Source organism: Micromesistius poutassou, assembly GCF_964030765.1.
Source record: "Micromesistius poutassou genome assembly, chromosome: 6".
Classification (NCBI taxonomy): Eukaryota; Metazoa; Chordata; class Actinopteri; order Gadiformes; family Gadidae; genus Micromesistius; species Micromesistius poutassou.
Window position 1 is genome coordinate 15501279 of NC_140276.1, and position 24991 is coordinate 15526269.

The 24991-nt window shown below is 43.7% G+C and overlaps 1 protein-coding gene across 1 annotated transcript in view; it reads left to right on the forward strand.

Annotated features, from left to right (window-relative positions):
- The first annotated feature begins 173 nt into the window (after nt 1-173).
- LOC311344935 (storkhead-box protein 2-like) overlaps nt 174-24991 on the forward strand; it is a 44286-nt gene continuing 19468 nt past the window's right edge. The window contains exon 1 of the mRNA XM_084469282.1: nt 174-886. Coding sequence (XP_084325408.1) covers nt 547-886 — 340 coding nt within the window. The 5' untranslated portion in view covers nt 174-546. The remainder of the gene's footprint in view (nt 887-24991) is intronic.

Below are 24991 nucleotides of genomic sequence, written 5' to 3' on the forward strand. Positions count from 1 at the left end.
GGCACCGCCGCGTCCCGCGCCTCTCAACCCGTCACTTATACTGGACTCCGCGTGTCTAGGAGGACGCGCTTCTGCCGCCTGGAGGACCACGCGGCGGTCTGTTTCCCGCGGAACGGAGTGCAGGGCGGCAGGTGTCTCGTGAGACCTGGCGATGATGAGAGGGGCTCGCCGCGCGCTGCGTCCGCCGCACGGGTGAATTCATTCGCTGCTGTTAGCGGCCGGCTAACACACCTGGCGGGGGTATCTACTGTTCAAACCCCCGCTGTCATCTGTGGTTTCCGGTCGGGACGGATGGGAAAGAGGCGTCACTAGATGCGGCGCGGCGACGCGCTCGTGCAGGAAGGTGGTGCGAAGGTAAGACGGGTGGAGGAATGCTCGGCTAACGGGAGCTAGCAGGCTAGCCTCACGGCTACAGGGAGCTATGCTGTTATTGCCCAGTCTAGCCTAGCCTAGCTAGGAGCACCGACACGGACGTCTGGTGTTGCGCGGAGCGGCACCGCCATGATCACAGTGCGCTCGTGAGACCGCGAGGAGGAGCGACGCGCCATGGAGTCTTTCCTGCAGATCGCCCCCCACTCCCTGGCCATCGTCCTGTCCCGGGTCGGGGCCGGGGAGGCGGGCGGCGCCGCCGGGGTGTCGGAGAGCGACGCGCTGCCGCGGCACCACACCGGATACGAGATCTTCGCGGACTTCAAAGCGGAGAACACGCACGAGCACATGTGGAGCCGGCGGGTCACCGAGGCGGTGCGCGAGACCTTCTTCCTGGGATGGATAGACGAGCACGTCCTGCTGATCCAGGGGAAGGAGGACCACCTGGAGGTGCTGCGGGAGGGCTGGATGCGGAGGTCCCTGAACCCCCCCAGAGGCTTCACCATCACCTACCTCGGTAAGGTCCGCTCAGGTGACGCCTTGTGCTGTGAGTCCGGTCAGGAGAGGAGAAGCTGCGGTTAGAGGTTAACGTCTCCAGACAGAATATACATCTGACTTTACGTGTGTGTGTACGTTCACTTGTATCTCTACAGTTATAGTTTGATGACCCACATCTCAGTCCATGTCATCCCATGAGCTGCTCATCAATGATACTACCGTCTGACCCCTGTGGTGGTCACTAGTGTAGAATGCCTTTTGTCGTCATCAATGAGTACAATGTGGGTGTGGGCCTACATGTTGGTGTTTTCATATACTTAGAATATCTGGTGTGTTTTCAAAATGTTTCCAAGTAGACAATGGTCACTGGAAAGAGCAGCTCTGTGAGGAGAGCCTGGAGTCCTGGGAGAGGATGGAGAGCAGCCCTTTAGTCACAGCATTCCTGCCTTTCTTCTCTATAATCAGAGCAGAAAACACTTGGTTGGTTGGTTTACATTTAGTCTCCAGACTCATTTCCGTCAACACAAAGACTGATGACCCTGAGGTTCAGCACCTTGTTGTGTTCAGTGCTGCACATGCATGACGTGGATACTTCTCTGCTATTTAACAAACATCATTCAACCCTTTTGTTTCTATGTTGGTCAAAACGTGGGAAGGCGAGGGGCGTAAAAGACAACACACCTATTTAAAACATGGCTGGATAAACCATACCAAGGGGAGACATCTTTTCCTTTTTGGTGAAACGTGTGACTGAACAGTTGAGTCACTCAGACTCCTGACACGCAGGTGACGTTTGGTATCAGCTGCTACTTCAACTATATCACAGGAGTAATGGAGATGTCTGGACCCATCTTTAAAAGCTTTCTATTAAAGGTGGTTTGAATTGTATAAAGCCTAAAAAAGTGTAAAATCCCCGCACACTGTTAAGCTGTTTTTTTTTGTAAACAGTGCGTTTCGCTGTTGCTTCGTCAGGTTCAGTCTTCAACTTCACGACACACAGGTGAAATAGGTGATTACAGGGTCACATGACCTCACTCATTTGTGTAAGATGGCACCAAATTAACATTCCAGGCTCACATATAATACAGTGCAAGGCTCACATATCATAAATATCAATGTTCACATATATCCAAGGTTCACATATCAATAACTATGTTCAAATTTAAGCACTACAACACCAGAAGACGTATACGTTTAAGCTTTCACGAGAATAGGCTACACTTAAATATAAAGCTCACATATTATAAATAACTGCAAATATAAATGCTCAAACACCAGAAGATATAAGTTTAAACTTTCACAAAAATACACTTAAATCCTGTAATTCATTGAGGCCATAGGGTTCCACTGTGTTTAATTCATGTATACAGTAGGCCTCTCTCCTTAAAAGTTGTTTAATCAAGTGGTTTGAATTGTTTGAGAGAGTGAAAGAGCAAGGTTTTGAAACTAACACCTAAATACTAATCCTTGCTCCCTCCCTCCCTGGGATCTCCGTCATCGAGAAGGCTTGTTTTCACTAGTGATTGACAGCAGGATGGATTCCCAGAAGGAATCGGGGAAGAGGATGCCCTGATCAGAAATGAGGCGGCACTCAGGAGCAATCTAAAGTTGAATTGACTTCTACAGATGCAGTCATATTGAAACCAATGTTCTCGTAGTGCATTTCACTCACTAATAGCTGATGAGTGGCTAAAGTATTTGTAACAAAAAACACTCGGATAGCCTTTTAAAGATGAAGCGATAGTATATATGAATGGGCTGATCTTACCAAAGGTCTGAGGAAGGCTATTCTGACAACACTTGCTCCTATAGTTCAGATCCTCATTACAATCAGTTCTGGATTCAAAACAATTTACCTAATTATTGTGCATAGGAATGCACAATCTTGATATCCCTTTTCCGTTATTCTTCTTCCAACCAAACATCTGTCACAAAGGTCTTGGTTCATACATCTGGGCAATGACTTTTCATATTTGTAAACTTTATGTTTCTTGAGATATTCTACTTTTAAAATACTATTTTTTTTTACAATGGAAGTCAAACGGAGGACGGTGGAACCGTCCGCCCATTCTCTGACACTTACTACAGACTTTGTAATTTGGTCAATTTATAGTTAACCTTCTTTCAAAGGTTTAGCAACTACCTCCCTCATCTTACCCACAGAAAACATAATTGTTCAAAGGTTGTGCAATTAAGAGAAGACTAGAGACTGAAGTTTATGGTTTCTATGTTCAGTGTCTGATCTCTGTCCAACCATGACTCGACTCATCCACACTCAACCATCAATCTTTGCATTGGCTATACAACCCTCAGCAAAATTGAACTGAAATATGATTATGGTTCTCAGCAGATACCTTTATCCACATGTAAAAAGAAAAAGATCACAGGCATTTCTATGCACAATCCCTTTTGTGTGGGATTACATTTTCTAGTTCAAGATCGCTATACAGGACGGGGTTCAGGATGTTCCTGAACATCTCACACATATCAAAAATATAACTAGCAAAGTTCAATGCTGCGCTCCACCTGTGGGGCAGCCGCACTCCACCTCGGTGGCCGCCACGCTCCACCTCGAAGGTCGCCGTGCTCCACCTAGATGACTTCCTTTGGGATCCTCCAGATAAAGGACACATGGTGGTGGTGTTGTAAATCCACTGCCATCCAGGAGATCTCCGGAGTGTGTGGTGGTGGCTGGTTTAACCTGTGCTTACTGATTAGTCAATGTGCAACAGGTGTGCAGCCGAGAGTCACTCAGACAGGCCCAGGTGCTTAAACCAGCCATCAGCCACCCACACTCTCACAATAACATCTAAAGCAGAGGTTTCCGCTATGATAAAACAATTGCAGGTCATTCAAATCCGCTGTGTAAATTTCCTTTAAGAATGAATAGGGAATACCTTTTTTTACTGGTATTAATACTGATATAATATTTACAGATTGCGTAATTGTGTTCATGTGATGCCAGCCAATAGGAAGTTGGATAATATCATTTGTATGTACATGCACATCCTTCCAAACATGATTACCTTTTGCCTATGCTACTGATACCATCAATAAGCAAAGGACCGAAGAAATGCTGCACGTGACTGCAGAACCCAGCTCCCTTCCACTAGAACCTCCTTTCAAGGCAGGAGAGGGAGAAGTCTTCTCTGACTGCAAAGTGTGTTATGTCTGAAAACACTTGAGTGACACAGGGTCTCTCTTGGTAAAAGGAGAATACTTCACTAATCACAAAGTAATAATACACAGTAAGTAGTCCTATGCCCCTTCAACCTTTATGTTGGCGCAAAGGATGCTGGGATATGACATATGATATGATTGCTTTGGCAGGCTATTTTAAAGACAACTTTAGATGGGTCTCCAAACGCCTCCAGTAGCCCATTGTTATTTCTCGCTGAGGTTAGGTTTAGCCCTTGGAGGGCAATAGCTCTGCAAGCTATTACAGAAATGATATGTATCAGCAAACCTTCTGAATGCAGTGGTGGGATGAAGCCCTTAACGTTTAAGGAATGTCTCTGGAGCGGCCATTAGTCAGCAGATCAAGTTACAACAACCATGTGGTTAGTGTCGGCTCCTCTCAGCTCAGTCCTGACCCGGCGCTACAGCCTCGCTTCTTCCCTGCCTGGCTTTGTTTCCTTCTCTCTCTTTATGTAACACACACACACACACACACACACACACACACACACACACACACACACTGTCTCTGTTACTGTCCCTAGGACTGTCTGTGATTGTCTCTGGGACTGTTACTGTCTCTGTCCTGGGCAGACAAAGTGAATACAGTTTTTGATTTGAGCCTTCAATCATGTCTTTTGCACTTTCTCTCCCTCGTGTGTGTGTGTGTGTGTGTGTGTGTGTGTGTGTGTGTGTGTGTGTGTGTGTGTGTGTGTGTGTGTGTGTGTGTGTGTGTGTGTGTGTGTGTGTGTGTGTGTGTGTGTGTGTGTGTGTGTGTGTGTGTGACCGCAAACCCTAAATAGATGGTGTGTTTGAGGCTGTTTGTAATGGTGTTTGAAGGCACCTTTCATTTCTGTGTGTGTCTATACGTGTCTGCCAAACCCCTTGTCTGAGCCGCTGCCAACTGTCCATCGCCTGCAGGCGCGCAGGGTTCCTACCCCTTCTTTATCTCTGTCTGTCTCTCGCTCCTCTTTCCTCTCTCAATCTAAAGCTATTCATTAAAAATCATCAATTTCAAAGAGCCTGTCTGGCATCTACCTGTGAAGCCAAAGCAAACACATTACAGCTGAATCAAAACCTGTACGCACACAAAAATAAAGAAATAGAACTGAACCTCCTGATTGTTTTTTCTCATCTCCCCATCTCCAGATCTCTGGAATACACGCTACACACAGGACAGTGCTGCAGTCTGAAAAGTTTCTTTGCATTCTGAGCGGTCTGGGTCCTACAACATCTACTAAGTGCTGCCACCCTGTGGTAATGTGGTGCCAGCACACCCCCTCCAAATTTGAAAGAATGCAATTTTGACTAGCGGTGACAACAATTTGAATCTCTAATGATAGCTTGGTCAACTTCTTAGCTGATATCTATGAACATATTATTCCCCTATATAAAAAAAGTAATACTCTACAATATAATATCTAAATGTTACGCTCCCTGTCATAAAGCCTGTAGTTGCAGGCTTACACACGGCTAGCTACCAGGTCACTTTTGCACAATCTAACAATGGAATTTTGCTAATGCTTTCTCCCTCACCTATTACCTTTCTTTTCACTCAGGAATATACTCCACTATACTCCAGAAGTCACACTGAATGCCATTTCATGTTATCTTCAACCATTGTTAAAGATGGTCTTTGTTAAAGAAGTATTGTGCTTGAAACTTGTAAGACTCTGCTGGTCACTGTGTGCAGCCCTCGTGTGGGTGGGGAGGCTTCTGAAGTTCACAGCTTATAGCCTAAAAGTCCATCTTCTAAGGTAGTCGAAACATACCCTGCGGTAATTAAATAGGACCTTCTCCTGGTCCAACACCTACACAGATCATCAGAATGACCGGAAGGAGCATTCTAACTTCAAGGGATCATTTAAGACTGTGGTACATTACATGACAAGTCCAGAAGCTTAACGTATATGATTCAATCCAATGTCTCACATTAGTGTTGCTTGCTGGCAGTTGCCTTTTAAATATTGAAAATATCGGCAAAAACACTCAAATCAGTACTCAATATTCTTGCAAAACGTAGATCTGATGTGAATATAACACATGGGTATAATCCATATCTTGTAATTACATTACTTGTCCACAAGGTGTAAGTGTTACACAGTAATGAACATTTCTCCGCATGGCTTGGATCCATAGCTCAACGGTAATGACATCATCTAGGGAAAAAAATGAAAGCTGGAATCATAAAAACCTATAAACTGTCAATGTTATGACATGCCGCCCTATAAACCTCATGTGATCTTTGATGCTCAAAGTGCTTGTTCTGTTCATGTTCCCCCCACCCCTCCATTTCCTCCTCATCATAAACCCCCCCCCCCCCCCCCCATGTTAGTGATAATGTTTATGTTCACATTTAACTCTTGCAGGCAGCTGCAGGCATTCCTTCTCCTCTAGTAGGGAGCTATTGTTTCCCGGCCTGCAGTGGGGAGTGCGGGTTCATCACGGTTCATGGATGTGATGTGTGTTTGCATTGTGTTGTCGTGAAATTGCTCCACGTCATTGCTTTCGCCGCGTCATGGATATGGCCATGCCATAGATTCCTGTCCCATGCTGTCAATAATCATGTTTGCATTAAAGAGTCATGCCTCAACCCTTCTCCATCAAAACATCTCAGTTCAGCCCCCTTTGTTCTCCTCATCACCTTTGTGTCTTTCTATACTTTTTTTCTCGTCTCTCTTGACCCTCGGAATACTTTCTCGTGAGCCTCTTTCCTCACAATGTTTTCAACTCACTTGTCGTTCTTCTGTTCTCTACCAATACTTAACTAAGGCTTATCGAAGGCTACCATCATGTGCCTCTCTCTTCACATGCTCTTTGTCTCCAGAGGCGCAGCTTGCCAACAGGCAAGGCAGGCAAATGCTTGGAGAACCAAGCTGCTAGGGGCCCCTGCGTCTCAGAGCGCTTGCCACTCGTCCGTGATGGGTGTGAGTGTGTATGTCTGTGTGTGCACTTTTGAGAACATAAAGGCCATACAGTTGTGGCGCAACAGTTGTTCAGGCTATATCTGACCGTTTGCCATGATTAGTCAATGATTACATACTGATTCTTGGCAAACTGGCATTGCTGTCACACACATGCATGCACACACGCACACTCACATTCATTTCAGGTTTTTTTCATATTTGATTTCAAGCGAACCATTCCTTTTGGTGGTTAGTTTGGAATCGAGTCAGAAACTACATCTACATGCTAGTTGCCAGCAAGGCACAGATTACATTATGTGGGCCAATACATGTGTAAATTAAATTTTCCAAATCTTGACTGATCGGATGAAGAGTAGATGTTTTTCTGGGATCAGGGGCAGATACAGATTATTTGCAGGGGAATGGAACAGGAGTAGAGCTACGATTTTAGCTTGTTTAGCTAGCTCCTTGTGCTATGTGCTAGCTGTACAGAAGCTGTTGTGTTTCTGCAGAGCAGGATGGCAGGAAGCAGCAGTTGTCCTGCTGTTTTTCCTTCCATCAGGATGATATAATCAAATATTTTGTTAAAGCTGACAATTGACATCAAAAATAAAAAGGAAAAAAATGAGTTTCAAGCAAATGGGGCAGATTGACAGGAATTTCCCTTTTGCAGAGTCTGTTAACCTGTCTGCTTCCTTATCACCTTAACACATCTCTTGAAAGAACTATTCTTTTGGTAGGCCTACATTAAGGCCCCGTCCCCACTGATTTTTGTTGTTGTTGTGAAAACGTAGAAGTCTTGTGCGTTTGGGCCGACCATCCAGACGCATCCAGCGTTTATGGTGCCGGAAAACACTCTTTTTTGAAACCAGGTCTCAGGGTGAAAAAGAGAAAAACGGCCCTATGCGTTTTCATGTTAGGATTTGTGTGGACGCTTGATACGTAAACGATGACATCATCGGCCCCGCACCAGCTGGGCAACGTTAGACTTCCGTCAAATTAGTTTTGTTTGATTTGATTTGTATTATTTTTGTAGCGTTAAATACAGCCCCTCAGTAAATTGAATTACTAACTACATTAAAGGTGACATATTATGGTGTTTTCCCATCAAGTAAACATAGTATACGAGTTCCAGAAAACATGTTTTTGAAGCAGTTTGCTGGAAATGCCTTTTAGGAGAAAAAAATCTAGCCTGCCGCTGTTTCAGTCCCTTCAGAATGTGCTGTTTCTGGTGTCTGTAGCTTTCATGCAAATTAGCTGCTGCCATTGACAAAGAGCTGTCAGAGTGAACCACAGCATGGAGGAGAAGTGATTGTTGCCGTTTGCGGACTCCCGGTGCTCTATATCTATAATAATAATAATAATAATAATAATAATATATAGGTATCTATATAATATCTAATATCACGGCCAAAAGCTATGTGCGCCTCGGATGATATTATAAATCATAAAGACTGCGTCTGACGTCTCTGGTACTTCCACAACAAGTAAAGACTCGTAGTGGGGGTTATCTCGGCCATGGTTGAGAAGAATTGGGGAAAACGAACTTTGGCTTTGACTCTCTGAAGTCCGGATTGAACCGCGACATGGAGGAGAAAGGGATTGTATTCCCGGAGCTGAGTTGCCAGACTGCTGCCGAAACTCCCCCCGCCGAGAGCTGCCGGACTGCCACCGAAGCTCCCCCGCCGGACTCTGCCGCCGGAGTTCTGGTGGCAGTCCGGCAGCTCCGGCGGGGGAGCTTCTCCCTGCCAGGCAGTCACATCTATTTTTGTATGGAATCTCCCTGCTTCTGAAATGACATTTCATTCAACATGAAAGCCAAAATGCTGCCAATACCGCTGTCCTACCAATATCATATCAATATCAACATCACCATATTATAAACCCAACAACACTATGTTGAAGTGGGAAACATTCTGAAGATCACTTTGAAAACTATAACCACTTAGAATCATTAAGTTAAGATCAGAGATGGTACAGAAAGCAGAGACGTGAAGACAAACGTGTCTTACAGCCCCGTGCAACTGACTTTGGTTGCACTGTATCCATGTGTGTAGGGAAAGAATTGCTAGTTTTCCCCCGAATATAAAATATTTCCACATATTGGATCACAATTAACCCACTGTGTATTCAGTGGGTCTCGTCTCTGGCCCCTGCTCCACACCTCAGACCAGACAAGGGGGTTGAATGGAGATACCATAATGGAAAGACAAAGGCCAGCTGGCCTTCTTTCCCCCTTGACCTCCTCACTGACTAGTTCCCTGGTTGACCTCCTGTCTGACTAGCTAGTTCTCTGGTTGAGACCTCAGTAGGCTGATGCTGTGACTAGTTTTCCGAAAGTAAACCGCTCATACATTTACGGGCAACGACGTCCAAGGCGCCGTAATTACAGCTGAGTGTGTTTTCCGAAATGGTTCTGCTAATCCAATCTACAATTATGTAAACCAATCTAAATGTAGACTAAACCGTGTGTGTGTGTGTGTGTGTGTGTGTGTGTGTGTGTGTGTGTGTGCGTGCTCCTGCCAGAACTGAATCAGTAATATGACCCTTCAATTCTGTGTTTGTGTTGTTTTTTACTTGGGTATGTCTCAGTTTTATCTCAGTAGTGTATGGATTACCTCTGCCAAGGTTCCTACTACAGTCTCTCCACACATCCTGGTGAATAATTTACTAATGTTGTAGCATTTAGAAGTGCAATTGCCAATAGTAGCAACTGGTAGTGTTCAGGGATTCAGTCCAGTGTTTTTAGTATTACTAAAACGTTTTATTTTTTGTGTTTTGTAGTAAACTGCTATTGGTATAATGGCAGGCTAGAAGAAAATCAATACTTAATTATTGCTAGCCCACGTGAAATAAAATTAGATTCTTATAATAATGTGAACAATTATTTAATATACATTTTACAAAGTTTAACTGAGGTACAGTTTATGGTTGTGAGACGGAAACTATTGCATTTACTTTCCTATTTGTTTTGTCATGCTCATTAAGCCCAGACAAAGGTTTCCTCAACAATGATGGCTGCCTGAGTAAACAACGATCGACAAGTAAATCTGTTCTTACAATCATTGGTATGATTCTTCAAATGAACCTGTGGACAGAGAGACCTCAGTAGCTATAGCAGCTGCTATAGCTGGAAGAAAAATGACTGCACGCACGCTCTACACATCTTTCAACGTTTCCCTCTAGAGGTGGTGTTTGGGTGGATGGGGCGGGGGGGGGGGTGCTGTGGGGTGAGTTGCGGTGGTGACCTTCAACCTTCTGCCCGTTAGAGAAGAATTGCTGTGATGTCATTATCTCTCGCAATGCACTGTAGAGCTAGGATACATGGAGCTAGATAGAGTGAGTGAATGTTGAGCTGGATGTTGTAGACATTAAGTCAAACTGTTCACTTAAAGAGGTGTCGTGAGGCTACAAAAGGTGAGGGCTTTGCGGCTAGCTACAAATGCTAGCTGTTGCCTGTGTTGCTGTGTGGGTTGCAGCATTTGGTCAGCGCAGTGCTAACTAAAGAGCAACGCTAAGAGTCAGAAGCTGATTGGCTGGCCCTTGAGGACCCGGCGGTCAGCCGGCGGTAAATTCTCACTTCACACATAAACATACAGTGGAGTCCCCTGACCTGACCCTCCTCCACAAAGTGCTCTGCTAACTACTATGTGACATACATCTGTGTTCAGAGGTTGTGGTGGGAGCGCTGTATTCTGTGAATGGACCCTGACATCATCACAAACCCTGTAAAAAAAAAAAAACGGGAGCGAGAGGGAGAAAAGCAGGGGGAGGGGGGGGGGGAAGAGTGTTTGACTGACATGTTTCCTGCCCTTCCCGCTCGCTCTCCCTGCCTCTCTCCCTCCCTCCCTCCTGTTACCCCCTCCCTCCCTCCCTCCCTCTCCTCCTGCGCGACAGCAGCACAATAACAGCGCGAGAGAAGGAGAGCGCGGCAGATCCAGCGAGCGAGCGGGCGGGCAGGGAAACGCTCGGAAATGGACGGAACAGAGATGAGGAAAGACAAAGGGAAAAACAACAGCACTGAACCGCGGCGGATTTTCTTTCCCGGGAATTAATCTTTTTTTGGTTCTCCTCGCTCTTTTGCTAGATTTGTGGATATCCTTCCCGTCCTTTTATAACGTTCTTCTCCATCCTCCACCTTTGCTCAGAGGCGGTAGAGAAGCTCACGCATGCTCACACACACACACTCACTCACGCACGCACGCACGCAAACACACATCTGTTGTCACTCAAATTCTTCCCTTTTTTCAAGGGCGGTCTTTTCTCTAGCAAAGTGTTTGTGTGGTTTCTGCCAGACGGACGGACTAGAATGGAAGGACTCTGGATGGAGAGCTAGAGGAGCAGTGGGCGGAGAGGCGGGAGGGAGTGCAGTCTGCGTTTCCCAGGGAGACTCTTTCTCTGTATCTCCTCCCTCCAATGGCCGCTCAGCCTCTTCCTTCTCTGACTCTTTTGTGTTAGCGCGCCCCCCAGTTCCGCTGCCTCCCTCCTCCCCTGGCCCGGCCGCTTTCCGGAGGCTTCTCTCCTTCTCTCACGCTGCCCGTGTCTCTCCGTAGTAACGCTACCCTCACTGACCCCCGTGGCCAGCGTAAGCGGGGAGGATCCCCCCCCCCCCCCCATCGCCGCCCTTACACACGATGACGCTATCTGGTTCACTAGCACTGAGGCTAATGCTAATGCTGCTAACAGCACATGAGTAGGGAGCCCAGCAGAGAGTCAGGGTAAACGAAGCCACGACCGGATTTATTCCCTTCTTTTCTTTAGGTACAAGGACATAAAGGTACAAGGATACAAGGACTCTTCTGTCTCCTTGACTTGAGTGTGTGTGTGTGTGTGCGTGTGTGTGTGTGTGTGCGCGTGTGCGTAAGCGTTTTGTGTGTCTCCGATTTTGTTTTGCGCTGTGCGTGGATGTTTGTGAATAAAAGGTATTGTTTGACCCCAGATGGGAGCAGCCTAGCTTGGATGGAGGCTTAGTCCGGTCGACCGTGGCTTTGTCGTGACTGGGGGACGGCATGAGGACTAACCCCCCCCCCCAGCGCTCCCTCTCCGCAACTCGTGCGCGCCCCAGTGACCTCCAGGTCAGCCCCCCCAGTGACCATGTGGAGATCTGTCAGGAACCGGAGCAGCCGTGGCACCACAGCGCCTCTCCTCACCACATGTATTTTGTTACGTCTTTAATTTTACACCAAAAGCAACGCAGGATGGAATTCACGTGACCTCAAAGGACTGCCGTCCACGCACTCCCCACGTCCCGCTGAACGCTCGGTGACGACGACTCCTTTTTGAAAACACTTTTGTAAAAACCCAACGACACGACCGAGTCCTCTTGTCGTGTGAACTAATAGGACGATGAAGAAGGCGAGCAGCGCCACGCTGAGGCGGGGCTGGCCCAGCTCCGACCTCTCTGAGCGCTTCGTGCCGGTTCCGCCGGTGTCGGTGGAGCCGCAGCGGGTCTCCCGGCGTTCCCGTAGTGAGAAGGACTACAGGAGCCACAAGCACAGCAAGCCCCACCGACACCCCCCACAGTACATGTGTCAGAGCCCGCCTGCCTACGTGCAACCAGGTATTGTACACCAACAGATCCAGGCTGCATAGTACGGCATGTCGTGTTTCAGGTCCTCGATGTGCTGCATCTGGTTTTTCTAGACTGGTTTCAAATGGTTTCTGAAGTGATTAATGCAGCGGTCCAGTAACACTTCTGAATCTTCACCCAGAAATGTGTGAAGCTCGTCCATGACAAGAATGTAACTCCACATCACCGTCTCCCATCTCCATCTACGTAGCTGGTTTACTTTCCTGGATGGCAATGCAGTGTCATTGAAATATACCCACGCAAGAGAGTAGTAAAGGAGGATAACAATGTTAGTGGCTCAGTATCAACCTTTATCAACATTTAAATGCTCACGAAGGATGAGCTACTCAAAGCACTCTCCTCTGTCCTATACCTGCGGCTAAGACTTTGCTTATTTACTGACTGGTATGTTGCTAATAAAACTTGCTGAATAACGTGAATAGGGCTGATTCTGTGAGTTGTCTGTAGTAGTTTGTGTCTGTAGTAGATTGTGTCTGTAGTAGAGTGTGTCTGTAGTAGTTTGTGTCTGTAGTAGATTGTGTCTGTAGTATTTTGTGTCTCTAGGAGTTTGTGTCTCTAGTAGTACATGTCTCTAGTAGTTCATGTCTGTAGGAGTTTCTGTCTCTTAGTAGTTCATGTCTGTAGTATTATTTAGTAATCGTCAGAAAATGGTTTCAATCCTCAGAGTTGAGTATTTTGGATTTTATACTGACTATGGTTGGACATTTACTGCACAGATTTAGAGGCAAACAAAACCAAGTCAACCTTGATCCACAGAAAGCTACGCGTTGATATCAATTGGCAGCCTCTAGTGGGTAAAGGTGGAATAAATGACATATGGCATCACCTTGCATTTACAATGCATGCTAAACATACTGTATGCAGGACTGTGTGTAAGCTGGCCTATTGTGAAAGGCACCTTGATGGTTTCTGTCTTCAGCAGGGATGTAACATCGTAGGAACTAGTATTCTCGTGGTAGCTAACAGCAGTTATTTGGGAGGATGGGGAGTGATTCGCTACTCTGTTTTGAACACAGAGAGTGTGATGGGCAAACAAGGGAGTTTTAAAGCAGTGTTATGTTTGTATTGTAACACATTTCATTCATAGCCGTGTGAACGGGAAGGACACAAGGGCATGCACCCAGATCATTCTCTCATCCCCTAGCAACCTCGCACCAGGATGAGCGACAAGACTGGAATCAAACCAGGAACCTCTCCGCAGGAGTGTTGCTTTAAGTGCTCTTGGGGCTTGGCATTAATTCAACACTTTTAACAAATACTGCCAATTCAAGGCAAAGCTTTGCATTGACCAGGAAACTATAAGTATGCCTCTATATGGTCATTGCACAGCCTGTGTTGGAGCAGTGTTGGTCATGGTCTTGAGATAGTAGTTTATAGAGGTGATATTTTATTTGATGATGATGATGATGATTTTTACTCTACAAATTTAAGGATTGGATTTATGTTTCTGCCGTAGCATTGGCTGACACACTATTGTAGCAGTTCCCCATGTAGTGGTTTATCCTCCACTCTGTGCTGGTTCTCCCCCTAGAGTGGTTTATTCTACACTTAGTGCTGGTTCTGTGTGGACTCCACCTTCATGCAGTCATTATCGTCTGACAGCACGCAACACTGACCTCAGGGACACTTCTTGTGAGACAAAGGCTATTGTAATTTGCCCAGATTGATGCCAGATGATGTCACTTTCTTTAATATGTCCAATGACGTCAGCTGGGACCAATTTAAGACAATCTCCCCGACTGCTGTTCCTAATTGACTTAATATAATGGTTCCAGATGATGTCAATTTTCCTTCAAACCATTTACCAACAATTTGAACCAAACAGCATTTTCATAAATGTGTGACACAACCATGTTGGCGTGGTCCATTTGGTTCTTGGCTATACTTTAAATCAGTCTGCTGAAGGCTAGTGATACACGGTCCCGATTCAACTTAGATTCGACATGGATTTTGTTAGGATATGTCAGTTCCAGTACTAATCTTGCTTTGATATGAAGGACATTCTCAGAGCTAATGCTGTTGATTGTTCAAGGCACCTTTTAACCTGGGTCATTATTACAAAGATGTTTACATAAAGAAATTAATTAATTAATTAATTTACATAATGTACTTTTTATTTAACATGACCAACGCACTAGAGCAGTCCAACAATATCGTGCAAGTTGTGCCCAAACGCTGAACACGTGAGATGAACCGTGTTAAAGCTTCAAGTATCCACGTGAAATGGCCTATATTTAACAATTATTCGCCAGAGCCTGAGGTGAATAATTGTTTTAGCATATACTACACGTGAATATTCCAAAAATAAACAAGATAACACTTTTGCTGGGATTTATTTGTTTTTATTAGCAGTTTATTTGTTTTTATTAGTGTGACGAGATGACCTCCACGTGCAACATTTTGCAATAAAAACAATATCCCATGTTTGAGATCTCAATAATGGGATATTGCCCAATATCCCGAGATAGCGAACCAATCAAATTGTGCCATCTTAGGAGGTTCACGTGTAGCATATACTAATAAAAGATTGCTGGAGTGGCTGGGTGGCTCACCTTGGTAGTGCTAACCATGTATGCGGTATTCCTTGTAGGGACCCAGGTTATACCAAATCCTCAGTGTAGGATTATAAAAATAAAGTAACCCATGCAAGGTAAGGAATACAACTAAGGTGCTCTGGTTGATGGGTAGAGGGGAAGTGAGGTTAAAGGCTGGTGTACCATTCCTCCCAACAAATATGTGCAGTCACTCGAACTGGCCTGAATTCATATGCTGCTAATTATAGTTACACATATGAAGTTTAAATGATCTCCAGATGTTAATTTCATAGTATAAGTGAACCTTGTGTTTCACCTGGAATTTAGGAAGCAGGGGGGCATGTTATCCCCATGGTTACGACCCTCACCAAGTTTGTGATACTTTTAAGTACAGTCGGTGTATAAGCATCATAATGGGCGATGCTGTGAACTGCTTGACACCCGTGGCGTTTTACTGTCAGGGTCCGGGCAGCCTTCTCCTCTCAGTGTCCTCTCAGACTTAAACGTCAAAATGAGTCGTTGCTCGGAAGGAGCTCCACACATTCACACACACTGTGGTGTTCTGCTGAGGGTCCAAGAGGCACATCCCTCTCTTAGACGCCGCGATTAACATCCACTCTCCAGACAGAGCTCCACACATCCGCACACACCTCGCCACCAGTGTCCCTTCATCGTGGCATTGAAGAGTACTCTAAAAGGCACCTAGACATCAGGAAAAGAAGGTTACCTGCAGAGAGAAACGTTTAGTTGGTGGAGATTGGCAGAAACTTAGGACTTGACTCCTGTTTTCTCTAAATGATGATCTTGTTTTAGTAACAGTAAAAAAAGGGCATGGATACCTATGTTGAAGATCATTAAACACATACAATCACAATTAGAACAAAATAAATTATGAATATAAATAAAATGAATGCAACTTAAAATATTTAATATTTTGAAGGAATGCCTGGCCGACCATTTCACTCTAATTAACATTTGAAGTGTAAACTGTATCCCTATGATATGGTGTTCTAATTCATTCAGACTTTTAGTGTACATTTCTTGCTGGAGTTAGGTCAGAAAATAGGTTTGAGGTTTAATCAGCTGTTGGCCTAAAGTCATTCTAGTTAAATATCATATTTATCCCTGGGTCAAACAGGAAATGTTCTCCTTTCCCTATCCATATTCAATATCCTCTGCTTTATCCTTTTATCCTCTTTTTTCTCTCATCCCTCTCGTCCTGTTAATGTTTCCATCTTTGGAAGTACCTCTCACTCAGTCCCTGTCTATCATGCGTGGCTGGAATGTCTAGTGCCATATACTGACACCATGTCAGTGTTTTTTACATAAAGCCATGCTGTATTGCCTATTGACTTATCCTTTAAAGACACTATAGGCCCTATGGAGACCCTTTAGGCCCTATAAAGACACCATACATCCTATAAATACCCTTTAAGCCTTATAAAGACATCAAAGGCCATATAAAGACCATTTAGGCCATATAAAGACAGCATAGGCCCTATAAATAATCTTTACGCCCTATATAGACCCTTCAGGCCTTATAAAGACACCATAGGCCCTATAAAGACACCATAAAGACCCTTTAGGCCTTATAAAGACACCATAGGCTCTATAAAGACCCTTCAGGCCCTTTAGAAACGCTATAGGCCCTATAAAAGACCCTTTAGGCCCTAAAGAGACACTATAGGCCCTATACATACAAGATAGGCCCTATAAAGACCATTTAGGCCTTATAAAGACACCATAGGTCTTATCAAGATACTATAGGCACTTTAAAGACCCTTGAGGCCCTATAAAGACCATTTAGGCCCCATAAAGAGACCATAGGCCCTTTAAAGACCATTTCAGCCCTATAAAGACCCTTGAGGCCCTATAAAGACAATTTATGCTCTATAAAGACCCTTTAGGCCCTATCCAGACCCTTTAAGCCCTATAAAGACACCAAAGGCCCTTTACAGAGTATTTAGGCCCTATATGGTGCGTTTCCACTGGGCGGTGCGGCTAGGCCCAGTACAATAAGGTCCGGTAGTGTAGGTGCGGTTAGGCGCAGCACAGTTACGGCTCGCGTTTCCACCGCCGACAGTACCCTTATGGTAGGACGGGGTTTAAGCCGGATGGCGATAGCCGCGGCAGCTACGTAAGCATCGTGACCTCCTAGCAGCCCGACACAGTGTAGCCTGCTAATAAATCCAAGGAAAAAGAAGAACACTAAGTCTGGACCCCGCCCACTTCTGGCGGTGGAAACACAAAACCGACCCTTTAGGTCCTATAGAGACGCTATAGGCTCTATAAAGACCCTCTAGGTCCTATAGAGACACTATAGGCCCTATAAAGACCCTTTAGGTCCTATAGACACTATAGGCCCTATAAAGACCCTTTAGGTCCTATAGAGACGCTATAGGCTCTATAAAGACCCTGTAGGTCCTATAGAGATGCTATAGGCCCTATAAAGACCTGTAAGGCCCTATAAAGACACTATAGGTCCTATGAAGACACCACTATAAAGACCATTAGTTCAAACAGGCAATGAGATGCTGTTGAAGGTACGCCTACTAGATGACGTCCTACAAAACCATCAAATTAAGATGTCCCTATTTGAGTGCAGTTATAGTCTAGGCTACACCAAGGCCAATGAATGCAGTGTAATCTATTTTAATATAACATATTATAAGACATTAAATGCAATGGTCAGGAGTGTATTACCTCCATACTGGTTTTACTAGTGTAAGTATACGGAACAATGCCAGATTGGTCAGTATTCTTTGAATTACCTTTCCTATCTTATCCTCTTCCTCTTGTGTCCTCATCTCTCCTACACTTGGCTCCTCCTTCCTCCCTCTCTCTGCTCCGCTCTGCGCAGTGCTCTCTCGCGCGTAGCAGCAGCGTTGCATGCTGGGATTGTGAACTCGTTAACCCTTGCTGAGCTGCCACGCTTGCGGCGTGACATCCCCCCCCATCTCCACACACACACACACACACACACACACACACACACACACACACACACACACACACACACACACACAGGCTGATGTAATGGGTTCTCCACTCCTGTATGGCAGCTGTAGTAGCTCCTCCTCCAATGTCTGCTGAGCGATGCTCTGTGCTGCTGCCACACACAATCACGCACTGACTCACATACACACACGCAGACTCATTTATACCCACACACACACACACACACATGCTTTTGCCTTGACTCACATTCTCACACATGACATCCTCTGTCTTTCACACATTATTGCATATTGTTCTCTCTGCTCCTCCCCAATCATATCTAGTGAAGCCCCCCCCCACCCCCACCCCCCAATCTCTCCCAGGCGTTTGGCTATTTCTGGCCAGGACGACGCATGTGCGCATGAACGAAAATGAAAAAATAAAACACACACACGTACTCAGTGGATCATGGTAGTAGTGATTTGTAGTAAAATCCTCAGCATCTGGCTGACGACGGGCTCACAGCTTTGTGTTCGTGTGTTCTTCATGAAACTGTGTCAGATATCTGAATGCATTAGGGTGAAGGTTTGAATTAAAGTGTTTGTTCATGTGTTTCTGGAATTGCCATGCCAAAATAATAAAGCACTAATATTATTATTCTAATAATCAATTTGGGATATCTATTTTTGCTTCTCATTGACAATAATTGGCGTAGTTGTCAAAATATCATTTTTTAAATATTATTCTATGTTATAGGCTATTTATACATTACCAGGCACGGTGGCCTTTGTTCTTACTGTCAAAAATGTCTATGGAAATGGGCAAATTGGTTCTCTGGCCCAGCTGTGGGGAGTTACCATATCTCTGTCCTGAACCACCGTTATTACATCCAGATCCCCAAAGTTCATACGGACATTACGGAATCGACATGAACTCCTCATGGTTTGTTAACAAATAACATTGATTAATAATGGCTTCATATCTCACTCTAACCTTTTGGGGAACCTCATTGAAACGTGTGAACATACACTTTGTCGAGGCTGTGTTTTCTGAGCAGGTGTCATAAAGACCTTAATCATTGGATCGGTACATGGGTCTCCTTATTGAGCATCCTTTCTAATCATTTCTCTTAAAGGGAGGGCACCCACTGATGTAGCTGCAGTAATTTGTTTATTCAGTCTAGCATGACTATTGCCAGCTTCATTGAATCCAGTTTGATCCCTAGTTAATGGCATTCCCTTATGGAGTAAAATTCTGAATAAAGAACACATGGCTGTGTTTATATTTATTGGAGTGATAAAAGAACAATAGATGAAAACAGAAATAAAGAATAACTCTGTACCAGTGCCTATCATCATTCTCAAACTAATATAAGGAAAAGGAATAAATCTGAATCTGATCTGTAAAATGTGGATGGTTACATACATCCCGCCATTCTGAAGAATCTTGACGTGTACATGGCACATGCCTAGATGGCGATATGCAAACTTGTGAATGGTGATAAATCTCCAAGGCTATTTTAAAGGCAGGATCTGAACAAGTTTTATGTTGGATGTTTATCAAGCTATTTATATGATGTTATGAATAACTTAAGGTACTCTAATATTGCATTTTGAATATTGCAGATTTTGCGTGATTCTACTTGCCCGAACGCTTCCCTCGAGTTACAATATTTGTGAAACTTTTCAGAGAATTTGTCTTGACAGCCTATCAGCGTTCACTCCCTGAAGTCAGATTGAACCGCAACATGGAGGAGAAGGTGATGGTTGCCATTTGCGGACTCCAGCAGTCCACTCGCGTGAGTGTTTGAGCGATCAAACTTGTGTACGCAGGGCGAATATTTGCTTTGCTTTTGGTGTGAACGCACAATGGTCTCTAATGGTTTGATGCTTCCCAAATCGATCTGAGGTTACATGTAGGGCTGGGTTCAAATAATTGATTTTCTGATTCAAATTGATCTTCATTTGAATGTTCCGATATCGATTTAAAAAATCCCATCATAGATATTTTAATATATGCCTTTTCCCGTGGATGTGTGAAGTGGCTAAGTGAGAGATGTGCGTCTCTTGGCGGCGAGAATACATACAAGTCAATGCAAAGACGCCAATAGATTGGCAAATTTTCCGCTGCCACAGGATTCTTCTTGCGCAAACACATTCTTCTTGCGCTGAGTTTAAATATTTTAACTTTCCCCGCAAATTTTGCTTGATGCTTTGTCTTGACAGCCATCAGCGTTCACTCCCTGAAGTCAAGATTGAACCGCAAAATCAAGCAGCTGATCATTTCCAATATAGTTGAACACTATGAGAGAGCAGCTGATCACCTCCTCTATAGTTGAACACAATGACAGAGTAGCTTATCACCACCTCTATAGTTTAACAATGTGACAGAGCCGCTGATCACCTCCTCTATAGTTTAAACTATAGAGCAGCTGATTAACACTAGAGCAGCTGATCACCTCCTCTGTAGTTTAATTAAATGGCAGCTGATCACCTCCTCTATACTTTAACACTATAGAGCAGCTGATCACCCCTCTAAAGTTGAACTCTATGACAGAACAGCTGATCACCTCCTCTATACTTTAACACTGTGACGGAGCAGCTGATCACCTCCTCTATAGTTTAACACTATGCCAGAGTAGCTGACTACCTCCTCTATGGGAGGCCTTGTATTCGGTCTATTGTGAAGTAGCTGGTGCGTAATTAGCAGCCTATTGTCTGTGTGTTAATCTCAACTTCTAATATTGCGTCTGGATCCGCCATTGTTTTTCAAATGAATGTGGCCGAAAATAACCAGTGGTTGATGTGAACCGTCAGGGATAACTCACTGTAGTGAACCAATGCAATTGGTGGTTTCTTTGACAAAGATGTCACTGATTCATGTCTGTCAATATTACGTTTATGGTAACAAAATGTCTCTTGTGGGACCTATTCTACTGGTTAAGTGTGTCTTCATATATATATATGAGAGAGAGAGAGAGAGAGAAGAGAGAGAGAGAGAGAGAGAGAGAGAGAGAGAGAGAGAGAGAGAGAGAGAGAGAGAGAGAGGAGAGAGAGAGAGAGAGAGAGAGAGAGAGAGAGAGAGAGAGAGAGAGAGAGAGAGAGAGAGAGAGAGAGAGAGAGAGAGAGAGAGGTTATCTAGCGAGCCAGCTGTTGTGGCCAGAGCTCCAGCCTTCCAGATTACAACTGGACAGCCTGTCCTCAATACCCGTGCACACACACACACACCGTTTCCCCGCTGTGCTGGGACATGTTCAGACTAGTTGACTCTGGGATTTGTGTCTTCATCATTTGGGGAGTTTCTACTCTCATTTTTGTAGTTTTAGGAGATTTTTATTTGTAGACATTGCTCTAGACAGAAAAGTCATTTTCAAGACAAAATATTCTAGTTTTAATGCATAGATTGTGATTCACGTTTTGCTAAATGTAAAATGTACAAGGTTTTATATTCTAGTTCTTCAATGGGAAAGTCCAATGGAAATCAGAAAATACGCTTTGTTGCATTCCGACAGTACACTCTAGACCACGACTTAATCGTAATAACCAGTGTTACAACATCATGCCATCATTTAAAAAATAGTACAAATAAATGTTTAAACAATTATTAGTATTTTTAAGTAAACTATTATAAAATATTGATCTTCTCAATGAAGCAGCAGTATTATTTATATCTGGCTGTCAAAACTCTTTATACTAAGATGATTACAAAGTAGCCCAACTAAGTCATCAGGTAATGTTGTGTGGCGTATATGCACTGTCCAACACAAGTACACACTGTTGTAATAATCAGATTGTGTTGTGTGGCGTATACGCACTGTCCAACACAACTACACACTGTGGTTATAAGCAGGTTTGCTACATAGTATCAGTGAGAGTTTGAGACACTCATGCTATATGTGTGGTTGCCCTACCAAAACAATGTAATAAGGGGTGGTCTAATAGGTCTTGGAAGGCTTATGTCGTTAGCATCTTAGAAAATCTTACTGTCAGAGTTGTTTGGGCTGCATGGCAGGCTAAGGCTAAGGTGTTGTACTGCAGGGCAGAACAGGGTAAGAAGTGATTTGAGGAGATGCTTCTATAGTTGCATCGCGTTACAAAGCATCAGCAGCACTCGAAAACTCCAGTGTAATCATTTACAAGCCTATCATTTACTTGTGATTTTGTTCGGTACATGGAGAATAGACCCACGGTCTGTAAAATGAAGCAGCAGATTTGATCGCTAGGCCCACAGTACAACACTAAACTAATAGTGTACTTGATGCCATTAAAAAGTATAAAGGAAGTTTTTAGTCTGGCATTTCAGTTTTGCAATAACGGTTAAGTGTCGTTGAGTGATGGTTATGTTAAGGTAAAGCTCGAAATGGTTGAGTTCAGGTGTTCAGTTTAGGTGTTTGGTCAGATGTTGGGTTAGGCATTGGTTAGAGGTGATGTTGGGTTAGGCCTTGGTTAGAGGTGGTGTTGGGTCAGATGTTGGGTTAGGCCTTGGTTAGAGGTGGTATCAGTCAGAGATGTTGGGTTAGGCCTTGGTTAGAGGTGGTATCAGTCAGAGATGTTGGATTAGGCCTTGGTTACTTAAAGGTGGTATTGAGTCAGAGATGTTGGGTAGTAGGGCTGAACGATTTGGGGAAATAATCTAATTGTGATTATTTCAACCAATATTGCGATTACGATTTAGTATGATATTTTTATTTTTAAAGTTCCTTATGTTCGGTATTATTCAATAAACACAAACAATAAATCATTCTATAGTATGACCAACACAGCATTGGAAGCAGACACCAAATACACTGCTCTTTCCTTTCCTTGAGGCATGAATTCATATGATAACATTGTAATTTAACTATTGAATTGTAAAAGAAAAATAAATATGAATCGTATTGATCTCCAGTCAGTAACAGTAACAAATCACCCCCAAAAAAAGGGTGATTTGCAAATTGCGTTGTAATACATAGTGATGTTGGTTTGAATTTGATTAATCGTTCAGCCCAATTGGTTAGGCATTGGTTAGAGGTGGTGTCACTGAGCGATAAGGTCAGGAATGGAGTTTTAAGGCCCAAATGGGGTGACTATTTCCCGAATGTTAGGCTGAATTTTTTAAGTTGTCGTCCCACACAAATGAAATGAGCTGTAGCTGGGTGTTGAGTAGATGTCATGTTAGAATAATAAATAAACCAAATGCTTCCAAATTATAGATTGTGGTAAAATAACTTCCAAAGTACACAATGTTCTGAGTCTTACCTCTAAATTATATGACTTGTCTTATTGTAATGTATTCCTTACCCTATTATGATGGTATATATTTTACCTGTTAAGCAGAAGTGTAAGTCTAGTGTAACATTTGCAGTTGGCCTGGTAGCCTACAGCTTAGTCAGCACATTCAGTCCCTTACGTTCACATTAAAAGTCTGTTTATGTAATTATCAGTGGAGCACCGTGCAATGCAACATGGAGCCACTAGGAGGACATATCTCCACCACACTGCAATGAGCTGAACAAGAACCTGTTAAATTATACAGTCTCACAAAGATTAACTTAAGTGTAAATTGATCAAGTTACAAAAATACATACAAATATATTACTAAAAGGAATGATAATTTGTCTCGGATGCAAGGCTGACTTAGCACAGTTCCATCAAACAAGGCAAAATATTGTGGCCTGTTTTAAAAATGTAAACTCTACTCTTAATACTCTGCCCTTAATTGTGGACTTTATGTTGCTTTAATAGCCCAAGAAAACCCCAGCTAACTTTCAGGTGATGAGGCAGTGTGACCCTGTGTGTATGGGAATGTACACTGGGGAAAATCAGGTGGTTAGTATAGTTAATTAGGAAGCAGTTCGCCACAAAGGCAAATGGTTGAGAGAAGCCTGTTGGATACGGTGCTCTAAAACATCACCGTAAATCTCCACGGACACAAAGGCATTAATTTGAATGAGGAGGACATGTCCAAACTAAATGGTGGGATGGCAACTGTAAATGCTTTGAAAGTTATCCTAAATGCAACATTATATTAATTCTATATTTTAATTATATACCTGTTTATTTAAATTGATTGATTTTTTTTCACTCAATATAATAGTGAAATATTATGTGAAAGATTGACATTTAATTGTGCACTTGCATATCTGGGAAAAGAATGTTCAACTTCACAAGCAGGCAAAATGGGGAACAATTCAGCACCTAAACATTCAACATGGCTGACTTTAAAATCACTGCCTTCTGCCTCTAAATACGCTGTCAATATTAGTCATGGAGTCATACAAGTAACGAAGTAAATGTAACTGTCCATGTTTATTTTATTTCTTTCCTTGGCCCATGTCAAACGGTGCTTGTGCTCTGCAGCATGGCCACCTGGTGGGGCCTGGTGGCCAATCAGCTGTTAGCTAGCATTAACTACCTGGGACTATTCTTACATGGGAATCAAGGTGTGCTGACAATCTGTATGGCTGTCAGTTAAAACAGATGTTCAGTTTCAGTTTCGTAAAGGGTCGCGATGTTAGTTCTTCCTGTTTCTTGGACCATCCATTGTTGTTCCTTCACATTTGATCAAACCAACTCTTCACTGTAGACCTTCTGGGGGCCTTCCAGTTTCTTTATTAAGCTAGAGATGTAGCCATCGTTGATGGCTGGAGAAACCAGTAGGGGGTCTGGGAAAACTTTTGTCAAATTGTTCCACAAAAGCTAAAGTTTAACACATTTTGAGATTCATCTTTATCAAAATCACTGAACAATTTTAAACAGAAGTTTATCCATTTATTCATTTTTTTAAAGGGGTGCCTTGGGGGCTCCAAGCAGTCCCTTATATGGTTCATAGCTAGAAATGGGCCTGACTGGCCCTCATTTGTAATTGCATAATTCAAAATAATAAGAAATGTTAAATGCTTCCATTAACTCAGAGATCTTCCTGAATCAGTCTGGTCCGTGGAGAAAGAGATGACTATGTTAGAGGAGAGGAAGTGGCGTTCAGCCTGATCACATGACTTC